We start from the raw sequence: 24,203 nt of genomic DNA on the forward strand, positions 1-24,203 counted from the left end.
CAATGTAAGAAATTAACCTTATAACTAAAGATATGTTAAACTACTTATCCAAATTACTTGGGAAATACAATATTCTGATGAGAAGAGGTGCCATTATACACCCTATGTACATTTCCAATGTTGAAAGATTGTCAACGTCCTTACAGGTACCACATTAAGACGATGCTGACAGTGGTTTTATTTTTTTCCTTGTTAATTTGCAGGGGACTTGTGGATCTGTAGACTTCAGGGTCATTGATATGTATGGCTTATGGTTGAAAATTCTCAAGAGGAAAGCATTTAGTTATTTGGCTTCGGTTCATTTGAGTTACAAATAAGTTAGATTAGACGTCTGTGTATTCCTTTCTTGATGAGATACAACTTTCATCTGAGGGGGAGACTGGCACTGCTTTCTCAGTGGTAACCCTTGTTCTCTGTGTCTTTTCTGCCATCCTGGATACAACAGTTCTGTGGAAACAAATCATTGAATGCAATGGAGGAGTCCTCACCAGTGCCTTGAATGTCAGCTGCCTGGCAAAAGTCACTGACGGCTTCACTCAAGGACATATAGTCCAAGCAGTGAAAGCCGTGCTCACAGATCAGAGAGTCCGGCGGCAAACTTACAAACCACTCACCACAGTCGAGTTTATTATGGCCATAACCAGCATGAACCCGGTGTACAAAGAGGAAGAAGAGAGCTTTAAGGTAAATGGAACACCTGACGGCCAAATCTTAGCAGCAAACACTCCTCACACTGCCTTCTCCCTCTGGAGTTTCATGGGTTTCATGAATTGGAACTCAGCCATATACAATGAAATTTGGAAACCTGAAATTTTGGATAACAAAATCTTTGGGGTTTTAGCAGTAAAGCGTGTCTTCCAAATTTTAGGAAAATTATGATGTGGCCTTATATCTATTGCAGAACTGAGTAGCAGCTTCAAAAACACTGGATTCACATAGACACATATACCTATTTTGGTTTATACTTCATATTTGGTATTATGGAATAAGTTTTGCATTGAGAAATCATTCCCTAAATAGTATAGTTCGAGACAATGCTGTTTTGGGCCCATAATTGTCATGGAGCACTTTGTTTTTCAGTTTTCAGTTCATTTGTAATAGGAAGCCACAAGATGACTCATCATAAGTTAGTTTTCCAATGTTTGAATACGTTCCGACCTATTCACAGAACTTTTTGGATCTGACGGAAACTTTTGAGAATTATCTTTTCCAACTCCCTCCCTTATAGGAGGAGTGTCCAGTCCAGCAAGCACGCCTCAAACTACCTGCTCTCCTTTAAGCCAAAATAAATACAGTGGTGTTGTCTTTCTGAAGGAAGTTTCCTTGGCCAACTCCAAAGGCAAGAGAAGATGTGCATGCAATAGAAGGCCACTGCAATAATGGCTGTGCAGCCACCAGAAGGAGCATTGAAATTCTCATCCAAGCCTATCTCTGGGAGCCTGCTTAACATCAGGAAAATTTCCCTCTGAAACATATCACTTTTTCATCAAATCTAAAACTATGATTCCTTCCTGGTTTGCCCCTGATTCTTCAGTGAAGCGTTAGAAAGGTAAAAAATAGTCATAATAATGATTCCAGCAATAATGGTCTAGCAAAGGAGTTAGCAACCTTCCTCCATAAAGGTGCAGATAGTAAATATTTTAGGCTTTGAGAGCCATGCAGTCTCTATCACAACTATTCAACTGTGTATCATAGTACAAAAGCACCCACACACAATACAGAAATGAAAGCCTTTGGCTGGGTTCCAATAAAACTTTATTTGCAAGCACAGACAACAGGCCAAATTTGGCCCATTGGCCATATTTTGCTGACCCCTGCTCTAGCAAAACTGAAAAAAACAAATTAACTCTAGCTGAGTGTTTACCAAGCATTCGAATTATTAATAATATTCTTGTTAACTGTTTAAACCTGTTCATCATGACTGCTGATATTCTCTTCAAAGGATGCATCATATTCTTTTCTGAAATTCCCCATTTTTCCCATTTCTAAAATATTAATTTTCCTCCTTATTTTGAGGAGTTAGATAATAGGTTGTGGAAGCCTATCCTTTATCATAGCTGAACCTTTAACTTTCCAAAGTGATCTCTAGAAGTTTTTCTATCTATAGGTACTTGAGGTCTGATCATCCTATCCAAGAAAATGAATGACTACCCTTTTGTGACCTGGGATGAGAACACATAAGCTTCACATATCCATTCTTGGCGTATTTGTTTGCTCTGTTCATTTTCCAAGGAAACTGCGTCATTTTCCCAACATTACCCTTTCCACCCAATCCTTTTGGGATTCCATCACAGCGCCAGTGCCTGGCCCCAAGTCAGTGTTTAACAAATTCATTTAGGGGCACATTCATTAAACACCTGGATAGATGGAATGACACCCTCCCACTCTCCTGAATAATGTAGTACCATTGCTATGGTTCCTTCTAATGAGACAAACCCTGAAAAGTTTTACCTCATTGTGCTTCAGACAACGTTATCTCAGATGAAGACCTTGCAGACTCCGTACATATTCTCCCCTGCTCCACAGACATATGGAGAAAAGATGTTGGATAATGATGGTAATAAGTCGAATAATGTTAGCTAATACTTACTGATTGCTTATTATGTGCCAGCCACTGTACTGACTCATTTAGACCTCAGAACCCCCTGTTTTTCACATGAGGACACTGAGATACAGAGAAGCGTGGTGGGCCAGATAATGACCCCCCAGGGACGTGTGCATCCTCATCCCTGGAACCTGAAGATACGTGAGGTTACAAGGCAGAGGGGTATTAAGGCTGCCGATGGACTAAGCTTGCTAGACAACGGACCTGAAGATAGATTATCCTGGATTATCCTGGTGAGTCCAGTGTAATCATGAAAAGGAGAAGAGGGAGTTGGAAGAGAGAACCAGAGACAGCAGTCTGAGAAGGACATGTTGGCACTCCAGGTAGCGCAGCCTTGCGACCCAAAGGTGGAGCAGGGGCCACAGGCCAGAAAAGCAGATGATCTCTGAGAGCTGCAAAAGGCAAGGGAAAGATTCTCAGCTGGAGCCTCCAGGAAGAGACACAGCCCTGCAGACACCTACCTTGATTGTCTCCCAGTGAGGCCCATTTCAGGCCTCTGACCTACAGCCCTGTGAAATCATAAATCTGTGATTGTAAGCCACCATGTTCCTGGGAATTTGCCACAGTAGCAGTAAAATAAACAAAACAAGAGGCAAGCAACAACCATAACATAACAGAGCTGAAATTTACACCTTCCTCCAAAGCCAACTTAACTACATTCTCTACTGGGTCTCAATAAATGAGGAGTTCATCACCTTAAGTACATGGCCACCAAACCTTACGTTAAAAACAGAGCCAAAGCTAAAAGAAGGAAGAGGGAATCCCCCAGTGCCAGGAACAGAGAGGTACATCTCAAAGACAGGAACAGCCATATAAGCTAATGCCTGGGTGGCCTAGGGGAGTATAAGAACCAAACAAACAGGCAAGGCTAGGCCCGGGAGAGACAGGATGCTGGAACTTCACAAGGTTGGGACAATATGTAGGTTGCCATGGGGAAGCATCATGGAACTTGTGATCTTCTCAGGGATCTAGGTGGGGAGTAAAAGTGGCCCATAAAAATCAAACTCCAAGCCTACACCATGCACGTCAAGTTTCCAAATTTGGACTCCCTCCATGGTCCCAGATTCTCAAGTTAAAATATTAATATATTTCAAAAAATGACACGGTATCATTAAAACCCCTAAAGTCACATCAAAAGTAAAATTAAAAACAACTCTGTATGGAAATTTAGCCAAGTCAGGGTACATAGGACTTCTACAGGGAATACTGCCCTTGCTAAAGATGAGTTTGTAATAAAAAAAAATTATGAGCCACGAGCAATAATCTACCCCAAGGAGAGTCAGCAAATGCAAATAACAGAATAGTACTACCGAGAACTTGAGATAAAAGAACATTCTGAAAGAGACTACAAAATGAGTATGTTTAAATTAAAGACCAGAAACATTAGGGAGGAAAAACAGGCAAATTTGAAAAAGAACCAAATAGAACTTTTGAGAGTGAAAAAAATATATCGTCATTAAAATTAAAACCTAAGTGAATAAATCATCTGTGGATTCAACAAAACTAAAGAGAAAACAAAAGAAAAAGGGAGCAAAGAAAATTGCCTAGAATGCAGCATAGAGAAAAATAGAGGATAGAAAACAGAGAGTTTAGGAGTTCACTGAATGCAGTGGCTCATGCCTGGAATCCCAGCACTTTTGGCAGGCAGACCTCTTGAGGTCAGGAGTTCAAGACCAGCCTGGCCAACATGGCAAAACCCAGTCTCTACTAAAAATACAAAAATTAGCCAGGCATGTTGGTGCACACATGTAGTCCCAGCTAGTTGGCAGGCTGAGGCAGAAGAATCCTTGAAACCGGGAGACAGAAGTTGCAGTGAGCCAGGATTGTGCCACTGCACTCCAGCTTCAGTGACAGAAAAAGACTCTGTCTCAAAAACAAAAAGAAAGGGCTGTGAAAGATAAAATGATAAAACCTGCTTCTTTTATGACTGGATCTTTGATATCCCTAATACCACCAGGAAGCATTAAGGGATGCATCAATCAAAACATCCTTATAAGACCTAGTTCTGTATTTAAGTTCAGAGGCTCTGAACTGCTAAGGAGGAAAGAATAAGGAGAGATACAGAGAACAAAGCAAAATTTCCCCCTCAAAATGAATCTGGGGCAGGCACGGTGGCTCACAGCTGTAATCCCAGCACTTTGGGAGGCCAAGGCACACGGATCACTTGAGGTCAGGAGTTCAAGACCAGCCTGGTCAACATGGCAAAACCCTGTCTCTACTAAAAATACAAAAATTAGCCAGGTGTGGTGGTGTGCATGCCTGTAGTCCCAGCTACTCGGGAGGCTGAGGCAGGAGGTGGAGGTGTAGTGAGCCAAGATCACACCACTGCCCTCTAGCTTGGGTGACAGAGCCAGACTCAATCTCAAACACATACACACACACACACAATGAATCTGAAAATCAAAATTCCAAAACATTTTAGGAAATGTGCTAAATACAATCTGTAAATTAATATAATTAAGATGTTCAAATAATAAATGAGAGCATGACTTCCATTAGAAATGTACAGAACATTTTGAGAAAAAAGAAATGAAATAAGAAGAGATAATTATGAAAAAAGATCTTACAAAAAGAAATATTAGAGAGTCAGAAGCTGAGGTCTGAATTGCAAAGAAAAAGAAAGAAAGCTTAGAAATTAAAAATATAGTAATCAGTATAAAATGGCAAAGAAAATGAAAAAGCTATGAACTCTAAACTAAACATGGTCAAACAGCAATCTGTGGACTGGAAGACTGTTCTGGGGAGTACCCCCCATAGTTGGCACAGAAAAACAAGAAGGTAAAATTCATAAAAGTATAAAGCACCATCAAAGATGAGTTGAAGAGGCTGACCTTCAGTAATCGAAGTTCTAGAAGAAAAGAATACAATAAGTATCAGAAGACCAATAATTTAAAGACATTATTACTGAGAATTTTCCTGAATTAAAGATAGATTAAAAATAAACTCCAAGTGAAATAATTTATTAACTAATAAACTCCTAGTAACCAGCAGAACAAATAAAATAAATCTATACCTAGATATATTGTTGGAAACTTAAGAACAAGATTAAAAGCCAGTCTTAAAAGGTACCAGATTACCTACAAAGAAACAATTGGGAAATCAGATATCTCTTTAACAACCATAGATGCCAGAAGACAGAAAAATAGTATCTGCAAAGTACTAAGGAAAAACAACTGTCTGTCTAATATTTATATCCAGCTAAACTAGCATACAAGAGACAGGAGAAAATAGACATTTTAAGATATATGAAGCTGGGCACCACGGCTCACACCTGTAATCTCTGCACTTTGGGAGGCCGAGGTGGGTAGCTCACTTGAAGTCAGGAGTTCAAGACCAGCCTGGCCAACATGGTGAAACCCTATCTCTACTAAAAATACAAAAATAGCCGGGTGTAGTGGCAGGCACCTGTATTCCCAGCTACTCAGGAGGCTGAGGCAGGGGAATTTCCTGAATCCAGGAGGCAGAGGTTACAGTGAGCTGAGATCACGCCACTGCACTCCAGCCTAGGTGACAGAGAAAGACTCAGTCTCAAAAAAAAAAAAGCATACAAAGACTGAGATAGTTCCAACTTACAGCACTTCAGAGAGCAATTTAGCAATATCAAGTAAAATTGAAGATGTTCATACCCTACAACCCTAGCAGTTCTGTTTCTACATATGTGACCTAAAGAATTTCTCTCACATAGATACAAGGAGATGTGTAAAAATTGTGAACTTCAGCGTTTTCATAATAACCAAAAATTCAGATGTCATATATCTATTAACAAGATAATTGATAAATAACATGTAATGTAATCTTACAATGAAATATGACTATTATAAAGTTTGTAAACCCAAATGTTTCTTGGGTTTCAAATAAAATGCAAAGGTTGAGAAAAATCCCATCATGGGGCCAGTTACAATTACTAAGTTCTTGGTTGGTATTTGGGCTCCATTATTTCCACCGTGTTTTCAACAGCACCTTCCCCAACATAGTGGAATGACCACCTGTTCTTCATTGAACATGGCCCCATGTGACCCATGAGCACCCTTCACACTACCAAGGAAACCCAACCCCAGGACACAGTAGGATGCCCGGAAAAAACAGGTGACTTTGTTGGGAAGGATTGCTGGTTAGATTTAGCCTGTGATTCTCTGAAATTTTTAACTCCCTGAGTTAACAAATCATGCAGAAATACAGGTTGAAGTTTCAAATCATGCAGAAATAATCTGGAAAACCCACTGAGCAAGGGTTTGTATTAAGCTTACCTTAAATGCCCAAAGTACAGTGGCTCCTTGCCCCTTCCTGCTTAGCAGGCTTTTCTTTATTTTTAAGAGTATTGCCATGAATTCATGTCATTCTGACCTTTTCTTAAACTTCTACTGTATTTCAGAACTGGTATGCCAAAACCCCTCTGGGTAAAAAACGAGCCTTGGCGATAACAGGAGGTAGCACAGAAAAGGCAAAGAACAGCGGGAAAAAGAAAGAAAAGAAAGAGAAAAAAGAAAAAAAGAAAAAGTAATGCCTTTCTGAAGAACCATGCTTGAGCCTCTCCCTGGGATAGAGAGGACCACAACTGGCCAAAGAAATGATTCACCATTAAGTGTGCAGCGGTGCGCTGATGCCTCAAGCCCGCTAACCACTGTGCGTGCTGTTACACCTTTCCCAGGCTGGACACCTAGCTGGGTGTCCATCACAACTTTCCACAGCTTTAATCTACAGAAAGTTTGTATGTAACCGAAATTCACTCTTGACACCCTCCACAATCTTTCCAAGTTGGACTCTTCATTTCATCAGTACTAGTTGTCAAATTTAAAATGTGGCTGAAATATGAAGAATATCCTAGTTTGACAACTAGTAAGCAATGAGTATATCATCTGCCCACGAGCTTTTTATTAACCCATGTACACTGTGTAGTATCTTGCATCTATTTTAATAAATTAATTCTTTGCTCTAGTAATAGATTTTGTATAATGAAATAAAGCTGTTGTCCTTGAACTGACTTGGTAACTTGGTTGCTGGAGATAAACAGGATCTTACACATGAACTATTTCAACATCCTAATTCTGAAGCTGAGCTAGCTAGAGTCCAGGTCTCACTGCTACTACCTGGGCCTGGACGTCATCACCCCAGCCCAGTCCTGGTTGGAAGGACTGAACCGTTGTCAGGCCAATGACTGGACAAAAACCATGGCATAAAAATGGAGTAAATGCAGAGAAGAGAAAGCCTACATGAAGAAATAAAAAAGGGTAAATAAGAAAAATACTAAAGAGTAGGGAAAACTCAAAAGAGAAATTTAAATTGTATAAGGATATGAAAGGTTATTGGTGGAAGATAGCTAGTAACCCATTTCCAAATTGTGGTAAGAACACAGTCAGAGGAAGTAGACTTTAACTGAGATGGGATGGATTTAACTTGAATTTTAAGAATGCCCTGTCTGACAGTCTGGTGGTAGACCACAGAAATTCATAAAATCTCCCCCTGCATAGACCAGGTCAGGGATCCAAGTACTACCAGGATTCCCAGTGGCTTGGATCATCGATGGCCAAGAAGGTTTGTAGTCTCCAGATGTCTTCTGGCCACTAGCACATCCTCCAGCCTGTGTCTGTACACAGCAGACAGACACAAATCAGGACAGAGACAGTCACAGGCCAATGTGCCCTGGACAGTTCCACACTCGCCACAAAGTCATCCGTCTTCTGAGTGTTCTCTCAAGCAAACTGCCACCTTCAGGTTGCCCTCCACAGACTTGCCTTCTCATTACCAGAGGCTTCCCAACTTCCAGACCCCCCCTTCCCCACTTCAGACTGTGTCTAGCCAAAGCCCAGGCTGCCTTGAGAAATGGCAGGCTCCCCCGCCCTAACATCCCAGAGCAGTCTGACATTCATGTCTCCAAGATGGTTCTGTCAAGATTTCACATGTCATGGCCCAAGAAGAGAACGTCAGAGCTTTGGGATTTGATGTCCATTGCAAAGTAATGAGATCTGCACTGCAAAGAAATAAAAAGTATGAGGGTCAAAATAAACTTTTTTAAAATTTCATTTAACTTGGTCTTAGTGTCACAAGAAGCACACTTTTTTAGAAATCATAGAAACCTGTGTAGGTAACATTTAATAAACATAATTAAGTGATGGAAACTTGATATATATACTTTACAGTACCATCCAGTAGAACTTTCTGCAATGATAGAAAGTTCTAGATCTGTGATCTCCCAGTAGGAGTAGTCCATAGTCATACCAAGCTACTAGGCTACTAAGCGCTCGAAATGTGGCTGGTGCAACTGAAGAGCTGAATTTTTAGGTTTATTCAATGTTCAATTCAATTTAAATAGCCACATGTGGCTGGTGTGACTAATGTATTGGGCAGTACAACTTTAGAGTAACCTAAGTTTAAAAACTGGTGAAGATAGGTAAATATCCTATCTACATGCTCACTCCCTTTTTCCCAGCACACTAACACGAAGATGTGATTTCCTAGGTCTCACTCAGCCTTTTCCCAAAGGATGGCTTCCTGCCCTGCCCAATGCTGGGTTTGTGCTCTGCTTCCACATTGTAAGAATTAAGGAAAGAGGAAAGAAACATAAAAAGCAGCTCAACCGTCAAAGACAGGTTTATTTTGGAGAATAAATCTGAGAGGGGCTTCTGGCTGAGTTAGGTCAGAGGCATTCTTTCTTAGACTAAGAGTATTTAAGGGTTTAGGGAAAGAGAGCTTATCACAGCTTTGGAATGTTTCTGTGTCTTTTTGTCTTGCTGGGGTAGGGGGGCAGAGTTGTGTGTCTGTTCCATATATCTTCCTGTAGCTGCAATAGAGACCTTTAGTAGACACAGGATTTCACCATGTTGGCCAGGATGGTCTCAATCTCCTGACCTTGTGATCCACCCGCCTCGGCTTTCCAAAGTGCCGGGATTACAGGTGTGAGCCATCACGCCCGGCCTAACTTCCCTATATTAGTGCACCTAAAAGGAAAGGAATGTGCTTGTTAGGGCGCATTGTTTTACTGGGGCCCATTGTATGAGTGTGAAGTTTGGTGGTTATCCAAGAGACTTTCCCCCACCCTCTGGGCCTGAACTGTCTTATCTGTTTTTGACTGTCTGCTCTTTGTGGCTGCTTGTTGTTAGCAGAGAAGTGATTTTCTTGGAACGCATGAGGTGAGAAAGGGAGTTGGAACTGAAAGTGACGGTGTTTGTCCAAGATGATGGTGCTCCTGCTCTGTCACACATGGGGCTTTGAGCTTTGTCTGAAATCTTGGCTGGTGTCAGCCAGCCCTGCCTGTCAGCCAAAGATGCCCACAGTTTGCATTCCCCGTGGATCAGAGGACCCTTTGTCTGTCACTGCAAAGTCCCCCAGAGCCAACCTGCCATAGCTCAGCACATGCTGGTATTTAATCACAGCCTGCTGCTTTGTGTGTGAGTGGGTGTGGAGAGAGGGTATAGATGTGCTTAGATACAGTCACACACATATTCTGTGTGTTTTATACAAATGGTAACATGCCATATATACCTTTCTACCTTCTTGCTCTTTTTGCTTAATTCTGTAACTTGAATATTGTTCAATATCAGCACATACAGAGGGGCCTCGTGTTGTATTCTCTCCATACCACGGCACTTTATAGACGTACCGTCATTTATTTAATCAGTCCACTGTGACAGATATTTAGATTATTTTCACCCTTTTGCTATTCCGTCTTCACTGTAATAAGTGCCCTTACATAGTCTTCATGGGTGTGTACCAAAAAAAACTACATAGGATTAATTCCTAGAAGGGAAATCACTGGGCCAAGTTACCTGTGAGTCTTTCACTTGGGTAACTATTGACAGACTGTCCTCTAAAGAGGCACTGGTCACACCAACTCAGTAGGAGAGGGCATGGTACCTTGTCATCCACAGAGCAGGTCAGCAAAATTTGTGAACCTGTCTGCCATCCACACCGAAAACCCAAAGTCCTCCTGGAAGGTTACAACTCCCACTTTAACTGACGCAGAAAGGAAGCATGACAGCCCTGTGGGAGGAGATGGGAGGAAGGCAGAGTGGGGTGGATGGGTGGAGGGGCTGGCAGAAGGAGCGGGAGACTCCTCAGAGCTCTGCTAGGGCCTCAGCTGTCCTGGGCCATTATGTGACAATTAGCTCCTCTTGAGCACATTCTGAAGTGGAGGGGACAATAATTAATGCCATTAACCCTCATTAAGGGAGCATTCTGTGGATGGAGTATGATTAAAGTGGAATTTGAGCTCTCAGGTGGCTCTACATTTAGGAATAAGTAGGTCCCGGTGCAAAACCATTGCCGATGTCAGGGCGTGGCTGAATAGATGCTCCTGAGACCAAGACTCTCAGGGCTTCACCAAACACCTGCGTTCAGAGATGGCCAATTGAAGACCCCCTGATGCTAAAGAATCCGTTTCAGACCCTTTTTAAACACATATCCACATTTAACACAAAGGCCGTAATTGTGGTAGGTGGTCACGGTGCTGTCTCACAGGACTGACACGACTTTTAGCCACTAATGATACCATGGGACCCAAGCCACTGACATAAGCGGCTTCACCTGTCCTTGAAAGTTTTAAGACTTTAACTGAAGAGAGGCACTGATGATGCAAACAGAAACCAAGGAGACAGGAAAAGACGGTGGCTGCAAACCAAGCTGGCTGCCACCCAAATAACAGGATGTGGGAGGCCAAAAGGACCTTGGCCCAAAACGTGTGTCTGAAAGCATCTGAAACTTCCACCACGAGCGCCATCCATTCGCTAATGCAGGTCCCCTCACAAGTCTGCTCCATTTGAACGCACAGCCGCAGCACTGCACTAGTTTTTTGGCTCACACTCCAATTCTTTCACCGAGCACCCTGTGTGTGCTGTGCACAGCACTAGGGGCTGAGGATGCAGGAGTGAGCTGCCTTGCAGACTAAGGGGGAAGGACACATTAATAAAATGGCCATACAAATAAATGTGCAAGGCCAGATAGATCCATGCGATGAGCATGAAGAGCAGGAAACCCTTGCTAGGCTGAGGGATCGGGCTGAGCAGTGCCTGGCTACATCCCTGCAAGAACCCGTTTTTGAGGGAGAGTCTGAGTCTATGATGAAGTGGCAGGTCTCTGACTCTTTAGCTCTTCTTAACAGCTGCACCTAGTGCCTACATAATCACCCAAGATGGTGTATTCAAGGTTCCTGGCACAGAGGGTGCAATCAGTAAGTGTTTATTGCTTTATAGATATTCAGTGAGTTTCCCACGTTGAGATTTCGGGACATGGCTGGAAACCAACTCAGGAGTGCAAGGAAGGTTCTGGCCTCTCCACTGCATACTGGTTTTGTTGTCAGATGGCTGTCACAGTTCTCAAGGCCACTAACCCAGTTCCTCAACATGGCAAACAAACACAGTACCTTTTTTTGGTCAAGAGATTAAGCATCCTAGAAATATAGTCCCTTCAGTCACCTCTAGCGGTTTAGAGCAAGGTTCTGACTGACCCAGAGTCAGGCTTCATCCCAGCTGCCCCCTGAGCAGAGCTTGTCTAAGTCCCAGCTCAGCACACAGCATTCTCCCTGGGTGTGACTTTCATCTTTGCCTCCCTGGGCTATCATGAAGAGTAAACTGAGTCACGTACCTGGCATGATACACGAGGGCACATTCTCAGTGAACACCACCTGCTGTTCAATTACTGCTGAGTGCCCAAAGCAGACCCGCCCAGCAGAATAGGTGCCATGGGGACAGTCTCTACCTTCCTGGAATGAAAGTGCAGAAGGAGGAGGGGTGTGGCAGGAGGGTACTGTGAGAAGCCCCTGGGGCCCCAAAAAAGCTGGGGCCCTTCTCCAGGTCCTTCCATCACCCTTCTTCTCATTTCTCTCTGCTCTGTCTCTCCTGCTGGGGCCACTTTGGGGTGCACGTCTGTCCACCACCTGTTGCATATCCCTGGCTCCCCCTCGGGAGCCCTTGGCCAGCCTGGCCCCCACCCCTCCTCAGGCCTCTCTTCCCACCTGTCTGGAAAGGAAGATGAGCTGGGTACTGTCAAGAGGGCTGTGGCTTTCCGGAAAGCTCGCTGAGCTGGGCTGAGTCTAATTTCACAAACATGCTGAGTGACCTTAGGTCAATCTGGCCACACACATACACACACGTACAGCATATACACATGCATGTACACAGGGCATTCCTGTGTACACACACTATGCACATGTACACACATGATCTGTACACACTACACACATAAGCACATGCACACATACAAATGCAAACTACATACACACACCACATGTTGTACATACATACACGTGTACATATACACACAACACCCATGGACCACTCCCTACACACACACTCATACACATATATACATATACAGGAATAGAAACACACAAACACAGATACACATGCATCTATACATCCCATGTGTGCAAACACATCAGCACACCCACGTGCACATGTTCACACACATGCACACACATGTAGGCATGCATGCAGTCCCACAGCCGCCATTATTTCCTCAGTGGGCTCATGGCAGATGCTGCTGGTCCACACACCCCTGGGCCTCAGGCCTCTTCCTGGGGCTGCAGCAGGGACAGGAGCAGCAGAACAGGGAGGCCCAGCAGGTGCTGGGGTGTGTTTACTGTTTACACCGAGTGCACCGGGAAAGCAGCTTCCTGCTCCCCGTGAGAGTTGGAGGAGCCCCCAGCTGCAGCAGGAAAGGCTGACGCAGACACTGCGGCTCCCAGCTGCACCATGGGCCCAAGGAGGGCGGGAGGGGCCCCTGCTGCGCCCCAGGAGAGCAGCGTGGACCAACAACAGGCCAGAAGCGTCGTGCCACTGTACAGGCTAATGAACTTTCCAGGACACAGCACGGCTTCCCCGCACCGCACGGTGAGACCGTGTCTGCCCAGGAAGAGCAGGATGTAGACTGAAGGAGGGATGAACTGGGACCCTCCCAGGGGACCCCAGAAACCCATGTTTGTGTCTTCATTAATAAAAGACCTAGAGTGATCCCCCTAAAGAGGCTTCTAGCTCTGATTTCCTCTTGTTCTTCAGACAGAGGCATTCCACATGCCAGGGGCCATGAGTTTGGAGGGGACAAATACTTAAACCATGGCACTCACTGTGACTGAAAATGCCATTGCAGACTCCTTATTTTGAACTAAATCTTTCTAGTCGTCTTAAGAAAAATGTAAATATCCATGCGAGGGGTGTAAACACATACGCTTTTGTTGAATTATGACACAAGCACAGAAAAGGGCTCAACACCCAAAATGCAAAGAGAAGATGCCCCCAGCTCCTGAGAAGCTCTCCTAGTCACTGCCCAGGCCGCTATTGTCTTGATTTCCAGCATCCTGGGTTACTTTTACCTGGGTTTAACTTTATGCACATGGAAGTAAAGAGTGTGTCTTCGTTTCCATCTGGCCTCTTCTAACCATCGTTCCACTGGTGAGACTCCCCTGCAGCCTTGCACACAGCCGCAGTTTGTCCACTTCCATCACTGCATGGTGTCTCCTTGTAGATGCCACACTTAGGCTTCTTATTTTACTGTCAAGGAGCTCCTCTGACTCTCATGAGAAGGAAGATGTTCGTTGTCTATGGGTTGCCCATCAAGGATAGACTGGATAAAGAAAATGTGGCACATATACACCATGGAATACTACACATTCATAAAAAGGATGAGTTCATGTCTTTGCAGGGACATGGATGAAGCTGGAAACGATCATTCTCAGCAAACTAACACAGGAACAGAAAACCAAACACTGCATGTTCTCACTCATAAGTGGCAGTTGAACAATGAGAACACATGGACACAGGGAGGGGAACATCCCACACTGGGGCCTGTCGGGGGCTGGGGGGCTAGGAGAATGATTGCATTTTTCTTCAGTTTGGGGCTATTATGAATGATTCTGCTGTGGACATCTGTGTCCGTCTCTCTGCACACATTGCTGTTAGCATATGCCTAGGAGAACAGCTGCTCGCCCCAGAGCATCATCATATGAGGTCACAGTGCTACCAAGTTTACTGCAGCAGTTGCTCCAATTTCATCACCACCAGCAATGCATGGAAATGCCCACTACTCCACATCTTCCCACCATGGTGTGGTCAGCCATTTTCATCGTCCCCACTCGAGTGTGTGGCGCAGTATGACATCATGGTTTTAATTTCCTCTTTTCTGAGGACTACTGGGGCTGCACATCTTTTCATATGCATAGTGATCATTTGGATATTACAGTATCTTTTAATAAAACTCCTGCTGAGTTGGTAGTCTATTTTTCCATTGGGTTGTCTATTTCTTTCCAATTTTATATTTCTAGTTAGAAGCTGTTTGCAGGGGCATGGTTGTGAGTATTTTCTCCCACTCTTTAGCTTCCTTCTCACTGTCATAATGGTATCTTTGAATGAAAATAAGTTCCTGCGGTGGCTCATGCCTGTAATTCCAGCACTTTGGGAGGCCAAGGCAGGCGGATCACCTGAGATCAGGAGTTTGACATCGGCCTGACCAACATGGTGAAACCCCATCTCTACTAAAAGTACAAAAATTAGCTGGGCGTGGTGGTGGGCGCCTGTAATCCCAGCTACTCGGGAGGCTGAGGCAGGAAAATCACTTGAACTCAGCAGGTGGAGGTTGCAGTGAGCCAAGATCACACCATTGCACTCCATCCCGGGTGATAGAGTGAAACTCCGTCTCAAAAAAAAAAAAGAGAGAAAAGAAAAGAAGTTCTTAATGTTAAGGTAACTTGGCTTACCAACTTTGTCTTTGTGGTTACAGTTTTTTGTGTCCTATGTAAGAGCTCTTTGCCTACCTCAAGATTATGACACTATTGTTTCTAACAACTTTCAGAAGCTTTTATTTTAAGTTCCGGGTACGTGGGCAGGATGTGCAGGTTTGTTACATAAGTAGATGTGTGCCATGGTGGTTTGCTGCACCTATCAACCCATCACTTAGCTATTAAGCCAAGAATGCATTCCCTGTTTTCCCTAATGTTCTCCCCCAACCCACCCTCCTCCGATAGGCCCGTATGTGATGATCCCCCTATGTGTCTGTGTTCTCACGGTTCAGCTCCCACTTATAAGTGAGAACATGCAGGGTTTGGTTTTCTGTTCCTGCGTTAGTTTTCTGAGGATAATAGCTTCTGGCTTCACCCATGTCCCTGCCAAGGATATGATCTCGTCCTTTTTATGGCTGCATAGTATTCCATGGTGTATATGTACCACATTTTCTTTATCCAGTCTATCATTGATGAGCACTTGGGTTGATTCCATGTCTTTGCTATTGTGAATAGTGCTGCAATGAACATACTTGTGCATGTATCTTTATAAAAGTATGATTTATATTCCTTTAGGAATATAATGTAATGGGATTGCTGGGTCAAATGGTATTTCCGACTGTAAATCTTTAAGGAATCATCACAGTGTCTTCCACAATGGTTGAACTGATTTACATTCCCACCAATGGTGTAAAAACATTCCTATTTCTCTACTTTTCAGAAGCTTTATTGTTCCACTTACCACATTTATATCTTCCAGTTTGCCTGGAATTGATTTTTGTTTATAGTTCAAGTTTTATTTCATAGCCACATGAATATGTGATTGACCCAATGACCCAGCACCATTTATTGAAAAGGCTGTTCTCTTCCCACTACTTTGCAGGGTCCTCTATCATTAAAAACCAGTATTTAAAAGAACAACAACAACAAACAATGAAAATGTTTATGTAGACAGCGATTTGCTTACAAATCCTCTATTCCGATCTACTGCTTGTATCATTCTGCTGATACCACATTGACTTGAGCACTATAGCCTTACAGTAATGTTCTGCATCCATAGAGTACGTCATCCCGCCTTGTTTTTCTCCAAAGTGTCTTAGATATGCTTGACATTTTGCATTTCTAAAGGAATTTATAATCAACTTATGCATTTCCACCAAAAAAAGCTAATATTTTAATGTGGATTATATCGAATCTATAGATAAATTTGAGAAGAACAGACATCTTTACATTACTGACTTTTCCAGTCCATGAAAGTGATATTTCCCAGCATTTGTTTTAGCCATTAAATATTCTTAATGATGTTTTGTAATTTTCTGTATAGATATCTTATACATTTTTCCTTAGATTTACTTTTAGGTATTTGATAATTTTGCATTATAAATTACATTTTGAGGTTTTCCTTTATACCTGTTTGTTTCTGGTATATAGAAATAATTGACATTTTGAATTAGTTTTATATCCAGCAACAAATCAAACTTATTATCTAACTTTAATTATTTATTTTTAGATTCTATGTTGTTTTTTAAATTTCTATAGGCATATTTCCTTTGAAAAATGACAGTTTTATTTATTTGTTTGCAATTCTCATAGCTTTTTTTTCTCTTGCTTTATTGCACTGGCTTGGCCATTTAGTTATGATGTTGACTAGATGTGATCATAGAAGACATCCTTGTTTCAGACTGCAGCAGGAAAATGTTCAACATTTTATCATTTAGTACAAAGGCTGATGCAGTTTTGAAACTATACTTTCTCAGATTTTTTGTGCTAAGAATGTTTATCACGCATGGTTGCGGACTTGTAGCACATACTCTTTCTGCCTCCGTGGAGATCATCATATGACTTTCTCCTTTTGTTACCATAGTTGATTTCACTGAATGATTTTTAATTGACTTTTTAATGAGATAATTATTGATTCACATACTTAAATAATACAGAGAGATCCTGTGTGCATTTTGCCCAATCTCCCCCAACGGTAACATTTTGCACAACTATGGTATAATATCACTAATACAATACGCAAATTTTATTCAGACTTTGGCAGTTTTGCTTGTACTCATTTGCGTGTGTATATGTGTATGTATTAAGTTTTATCATCTTTTCAGGTTTGTGTATCCATGACCACAGTCAAGATACAGAGGAACAATTCCAACCCCACAAGGATTTCTCATGCTGTCCAGTTCTAACCACATCTACTACCCTCCTACCCCTCTTCCTTTAACCCTTGGCAACCAAGAATCCATCCTCCATTTCTAAAATTGCATAAAATTATATAAATGGAATAAACAGTTTGATACCTCTTAGGACTGGCTTTTCTCACTCAGCATAATTCCATAAGAATAAGTCCCAGGTTGTTGCATGTATCAAAGCTTCACTGCTTTTTATTGTTTGATAGTATTTTATGGTACAGGTTCACCACAGTTTGTCTAATTATTCACCTGTTGAACGACAGCTGGGTTCATTCTAATTTTTAGCTGTTACAAAGTTGCTATGAGGATTTGTATATATAGATTTTTGTGTAAATATATTTTCAGTGAAAAACTGAGATAATGGCCCAAGAATGCAACTGCTGGTTCTATGTATGTTTAGCTTTATGGGAAACTGTCAAGATGATCAAACCATTTTCCATAACGGCAGCACCATTTTACATTCCCAACTGCAGTGTATGAATGATCCAGTTTCTCCACATTCTTGTCAGCATTTGGTATTGTCACAACTTTTTATCTGATATATATGTAATCATTGATTGCATGAATGTGGTTAAACCAGTGTTTCATTTTAAAGTACAAAGTTATGTTTATAGTGTATTATTATTTGAATATCATTTTAGTTTCTCTAGTAATATTTGGCTTAGAATATTTGCATCTATGTTCTTAAATGAGACTTGTTTTATAACTTTCTTCTCTTGCAATATTTTTGTTAGGTTTTATATCAAGACCTCATAAAATCAGTAGCAAAATATTCTTTTTCTGTTCTTTGCAAGAATTTCTGTAATATTAGTATTATATTTTCTTAAAGGTTTAGTAGCATTCATGAGTAAATCCATCTGTATAGAAAGGATTTTAATTTCTTAACGCATTTAAGACTATTCAGATTTTCTATTTCTTCTAGTGTCAGTTTTGGTAAGTTGTGTTTTTAAGGAATTTGTCTATTTCGTCTAGATTTTCAAATTTATCAGCATAAAGTTTTTCAGTATATCTTCCTACTAACTTTAATATCTGTAAGACCTGAAATGGTGTCCTACTTTTAATTCTTTGATGTTAGTTATTTGTGCCTTTTCTCTTTTTTCCCTCAATCAGTTTCATCAGGGCTTTATCTTTCCTTTAAAAAAAAATTCCAAGAGCCAGTTTTTTTTATTTGATGGCTATCTTGATTGTAATTTTTTTTACTTTATTAATTTCTGCTCTTATCTCTATCATTTCTTTCCCTCTGTTTCTTGGGATTTAACTTGCTGCTATTTTTCTTAACTTCTTGAGGACAGTTAACTCATTCATTTTTACTCTATTTTCTTTTGACTATATAGATTTAGACCCATACAATTTTTTCTGGAAATCTACCTCTTGATAGGTACTAAGATTTTGCTTTAATCTCCAAGTATAAAATATCATTATGATGCATTTTAGAGTATACATATATGCATATAGAATTACAGGGCATATATCAAAATCAGTATGGGAATGCTTATTTTCTTTGTCACTTTCCAGGCTTTTCCTATGTAGTACATACTACATTTGCAATTAGAATACAATATATATATTTTTAAGAACTATGATGGACAAGTGTAAATTAAAAGAAATTAGATCACAATTCTAAAATGGAGACTTGGGTCACAATAATGCTCTGTGTGAAAGCATGGTAGACTGAAATGGCTTTAAAAGTTCCATAAATCGAGTAACTGTGGAAAAGCAGATTCAGTAGTGTCTCAGTCCTGATGTTCATTTTAATTTTTGTACTAAAACCTTATCTCTGTATGTCCTTAGGGAGCACATCTGGAATCCTAGGATAGGTTTTTGAAAAGCAAGTAACCTGTTTAGCAATGGGAAATGTGAGTTTTAAGGAATCAATTAATTATTTTAAATATTATAGAAAACATTACAAAAGCTTGTATCTACTTAGCTAAACAATGGCCTGGAAAGTGAAGGGATGCATCACCTTAACATATCTGTAGAATGAAATCACTAGAGGAGAAGAAATAGAAGGAAAAGGGACTGCACAGTTTCAGCCCCTGGAAACCCCACCTGCACCCCCAACCAGCAACCACTGCTCTCTCCAGTCTGGCTTAGCATCCTGTCACACTCGAAGGCCTAGGATCGGGTGTCCAAGCATGAGCTTGTCTCAAAAAGGAGACCCAGTGAGACAAAAGTGAGCGGTTCCTGGGATAACCACCCCAACACACCCACCCACCCACCCACACACACACACACACACGCATGCACCCCTACCCAGCTGGCCAAGCCCACAGTGCTGCCTGTCCTGGCTGGTCCCCTTTGTGCTCTGCACTATCTCTGCTCTGAACCCAGTACCCCAATATCTGCTTCATGGGGACCACCCTCTGCTTCCACAGCAGCCATCAGACCTCCAGAATCCTAAGAAAATGGGAATATTGGATGCATAGCAAGGTCAGTTCTGACCATGTCTAGAGAAATGTGACCAGAATGAGATAGGGAAGGTGAAGGACAAGGCTCACTCTTGATAAGACGCAGGAGCGAGGCCACATGCTGAAGCCTCTTCCCTGGGATAGGTAGAAACTGGTAGACACAAAACTGCCAGCAGATTCCCAAGCTCACAGTGAGCTTGAGCTCTGCCTGCTGCCTCCGACCCTGTGGAGTGAGCACCACCACCTGCTACTTCCAACACAATACACCCAGAGGTATGGCACTTGCCCTGCTGGCCAGGCTCCAGTGCATATGGGGCTCAGAGGAGTGGGGAGACCACATTGTGGGGCAGTGAGGCCTGGGTGGAAGCTGATACCAGCTAGAAGCCAACGCCTCCCCACAGCACACACTTGGTGGCTGTGCAGGGACCTGCACTTGGCCAAGCAACCCCCAAGGCTCCCTGAGCACAGCGTGTTGTCCCCAGAGGTGAGATTGGTGACACCCGACTCAAACAGCCAGAGCAGGCATGATAGCTCCGTCTTGAAAGACAGGTTTTACTCCAAGTGGAAACTAATTGATTCTCCCTCAGCCATTTTCCCAATTTGCTAGAATTCTACAACTGACAGATCGGCAAATGGAGAGGTTACTTTTATACAAAACAGTGAGCCATAGACTTCAAAGGGTTCTCTAAGGGAAATTTAATTACATCCTCCCCAACAAGACATCCAAAATACCCTTGCCTAGCTTTTGTGTGTTTATTTATACGAGGCACAATGCCCACGTCCTGTGACATTAGTATTTCTCTTCACATCACTGGAAAGATGAGTACTTTGGAACTGATTGGAGCAAATTATAATGCACCCAGCCAGGGCCTTTTGTTACGCAGCCCTTCGACGTGGTGCCTGCCTGGCCCTCTGAAAGCCCAGGGACCACTGGAGTTCATTTGAGAACACTCTACCTCAAGTTGGTCGTGCAAATTATTTCTGCTCTATGCAGAGAGTCTTTTTATTTTCCTCATGACATCGAGTGACTTTGAATCTTGCATAATACGTACTCACACATACACAGGGGAAAGGATTATGGCACTCCCAGGATTAAATAATGCTGATAATAATGAGCTGATGAAACCGGGACCATCGAGGTTTGCTGTATGTCCCTGGGGCACTGTAGTACCATGTCCAGTTGGGGAGGAACTTCTGGACTGCCCGAGCTGGCTTTCTTCTGCAGATGTTTCTGTGCCGTCCTCCAAATGCTTAGCATCTGGATTTGGGATACCTTGGGCCTGGTGAAGCCAGCTCCTGCCTTTTCTCCTGGGTCCAGGAAAGGGAGGAGTATAGATCTTTCCGAGGTCAACCAAGGCAAAGGTGGCAACCAGACAACAAAGGATCTCCACTGCTGCTCCATAGGCCTGTCCTCCTAGCCTTAGCAGTGACCTTGCTGCTGGCCAGTCTGCCCTACACCCTTTGCTCTGCGAGGAACCCAGCCTCTCCTGCACCCAACATTGATCAAACTGCCAGCAGGCACAGGTACACAAGCAGCAGCAGAGAGCTTGCCACCCCTGCAGTGATTGGCACCAGCTCTTCTCACCACCATTGCTCCTCCAGTGGCCAAGGGTGCCCAAGCAGAGATGCCGGTCACTCGGCTCAAGGCCTCCCTCCCTGGTGAAGCTGGCAACATCCCTCCTTCCTCCAGGAGCACGGTGAGAGCCGGATGCAGAGATGGACTGTCGGGCACCTGCCCAGGGGTCCAGTTGAAAGGGACACCAACACAACACTGGAGTGCCCTCAAGTGGAGACTTGAGAGGACTGCTCTCCATCCATTCCAGATGAAGCACGTGCTCTAGGATGACCCATGCACGTCAGAAATCTCTTATTGTAAACATAAAGATGAAGGCATGTCATTTTGTGGATAAGTGTATTTATTTGTTAGTAGGAAATAGGCTATTTGCCATCTCTGATAAGTAAATGCTGGACAAATATTTAAAGAATGCCCACTTTGGGCCTGCTTGGGGGACCTCCACACCTCCTCCTGCTGCTGCCTTCCCACCCACTCTGCAGATGCTCACAGGAATGGCCACCTGTGAGTAAACAGGATGTATGTCTCTTCCTTGGGACCTAGAACCTCTCGGGATGGGCTGGACTTGCTAGGAAGGGGAAGGAAGGGTGACTAGGACTGAAAGAAATACTCATTTAATGAACATTTTTAATTAAACCCTCACTGGGCCTAGTTTCTGCAAGGCCCCAGTTGCTGGCAACCTTGTGATGTACAGTGTGGTTCTGAAGTGTGGGCTGACTGAGGGCTGGCTGGATGTCGGTCAAGGCACGGCACAGCCTCGGGGAGTGCCTGGAGCCGGGAGCCACCGTAAGGGAATTCTCAGCCACTGTCTGAGGCTGCTTATGTCCTATAGGAGATGCACAACACAGGTAACAAGTATATTCTGATGCCTTCCTTGTGGGTCTCACCTGGTCATCAGCCACTGACCTTTTCTCCTGGCTTCTCATCACCTGCCAAGTGCTGCCCAGAAAGAAAGTACAAGGCTTTGGCTTAAAGGTGGACCCCAGAGGTCCCGACAGCTGGAGGCTCCCACTCACGGCTCCCCTTAGAGCAGAAGCACTCGTTCCTTCTTTTTTGTTGTTGTTTCATGGTTTGAAGTTTTACTGTTGGATACTAATTGTGCGTATTCATGGGGTACAGTGTGGTGGTCCAATATCTGCCCTCCTGTGTTCATTGCAGCACCATTCACAATAGTCAAGATATGAATCTACCCAAGAGTCCATCCACAGGGGGAGGGATGAAAAGAACGTGGTATATACACAGATAGATTACTACTCCACCATAAACCTCAGAAAATTTTTTTCAGTGACATGGATGATCCTAGAAGACACGGTCTTAAGTGGAATTAGCCAAGCACAGAAGGGCAAGGCCACATGTTCCTTCTGGATGGAAGGTCCAGGCAGAACCCCCCACACTAGCCGCAGAGGGCTCACTATCACACAGCGGCACCAGTGTCAGCACCACAGCTGCCTGTCTGGGCCACTCCCAACTGTGCCCCGAGTATCCCTACACAGAGATCTCTGTGCATTGCTGCATCTGTGTCTGCTAGGTAGGTTCCCGAAAGTGGCACAGCTGCGTGGAGGCTCACACATGCAGAAGGTGGTGTGAAGAATAAAGCCATAGACCAGGGGACCAGGCTGGCTCCTGCCAGCCCTCCAAGGGGGGTGTCTCCTGGACAATGGATACCCCCAGCACAGAACACCTGTCAATCATTCCTGCCATCAGGGGAACTGCCCAAAGGCCGGTGTGTGCCAAACGGAGAAAAGCAAGGCCTGGGTGGAGACATTTCCTGAATTGTCATGTCTGCAAATGCCTTCAGGGGAACCCCAACACTGGTTGGTTCCACCTTCCCCCAGATCACTTTTCAGTTGGAAAAGCAAGCACACCACAGTGACTGCAAGCACAGGAGGACACCTGTGTCACTGTAAGCACATGATGCCCGTGTCACTGCAAGCACACCACGACGCCCGTGTCACTGCCAGCATACCACGACGCCCGTGTCACTGCGAGCACACCACCACGCCCATGTCACTGCCAGCACACCACGACGCCCGTGTCACTGCGAGCACACCACCACGCCCGTGTCACTGCCAGCACACCACCACGCCCGTGTCACTGCCGGCACACCACCACGCCCGTGTCACTGCGAGCACACCACCACGCCCGTGTCACTGAGAGCACACCACAACGCCCGTGTCACTGCACTACGAGCACACCACGACGCCCGTGTCACTGCCAGCACACCACGACGCCCGTGTCACTGCCAGCACGCCACGACGCCCGTGTCACTGCACTACGAGCACACCACGACGCCCATGTCACTGCGAGCATGCCACGACACCCGTGTCACTGCACTGCCAGCACACCACAACGCCCGTGTCACTGCACTGCGAGCACACCACGACGCCCGTGTCACTGCGAGCACACCACGACGCCCGTGTCACTGCGAGCACACCATGACACTTGTGTCACTGCGAGCACACCACCACGCCCGTGTCACTGCGAGCACACCACGACACCTGTGTCACTGCAAGCACACCACGACGCCTGTCACTGCGAGCACACCACAATGTCTGTATCACTGCAAGCACAAGAGGAGCCTCTGTCACTGTGCATGTAAAAAGCCCCAGGACCTCCCAGCCACAACAGACACAAAAAGGAAGAAGAAAGCAGCACGGAAGCAAATGTCAGGGAAAAGCTGAAATGAACTCCAAATATCTTGAGAGTAGAAAAAATGCTTTCATCA

General features: G+C 43.8%; 1 protein-coding gene across 1 annotated transcript in view; it reads left to right on the forward strand.

Annotated features, from left to right (window-relative positions):
- Nucleotides 1–7,106, forward strand: part of IQCA1 (IQ motif containing with AAA domain 1) — a 170,849-nt gene extending 163,743 nt beyond the window's left edge. Inside the window, exons 18-19 of the mRNA XM_032277697.1 lie at nt 446–684; nt 6,978–7,106. Of these exons, the coding sequence (XP_032133588.1) occupies nt 446–684; nt 6,978–7,106 (368 nt within the window). The remainder of the gene's footprint in view (nt 1–445; nt 685–6,977) is intronic.
- Nucleotides 7,107–24,203: the final 17,097 nt, after the last annotated feature.

The sequence above is a fragment of the Sapajus apella genome, unplaced genomic scaffold (genome assembly GCF_009761245.1).
Source record: "Sapajus apella isolate SASKATOON/1434 unplaced genomic scaffold, GSC_monkey_1.0 scaffold10, whole genome shotgun sequence".
In the NCBI taxonomy this organism is placed as follows: Eukaryota; Metazoa; Chordata; class Mammalia; order Primates; family Cebidae; genus Sapajus; species Sapajus apella.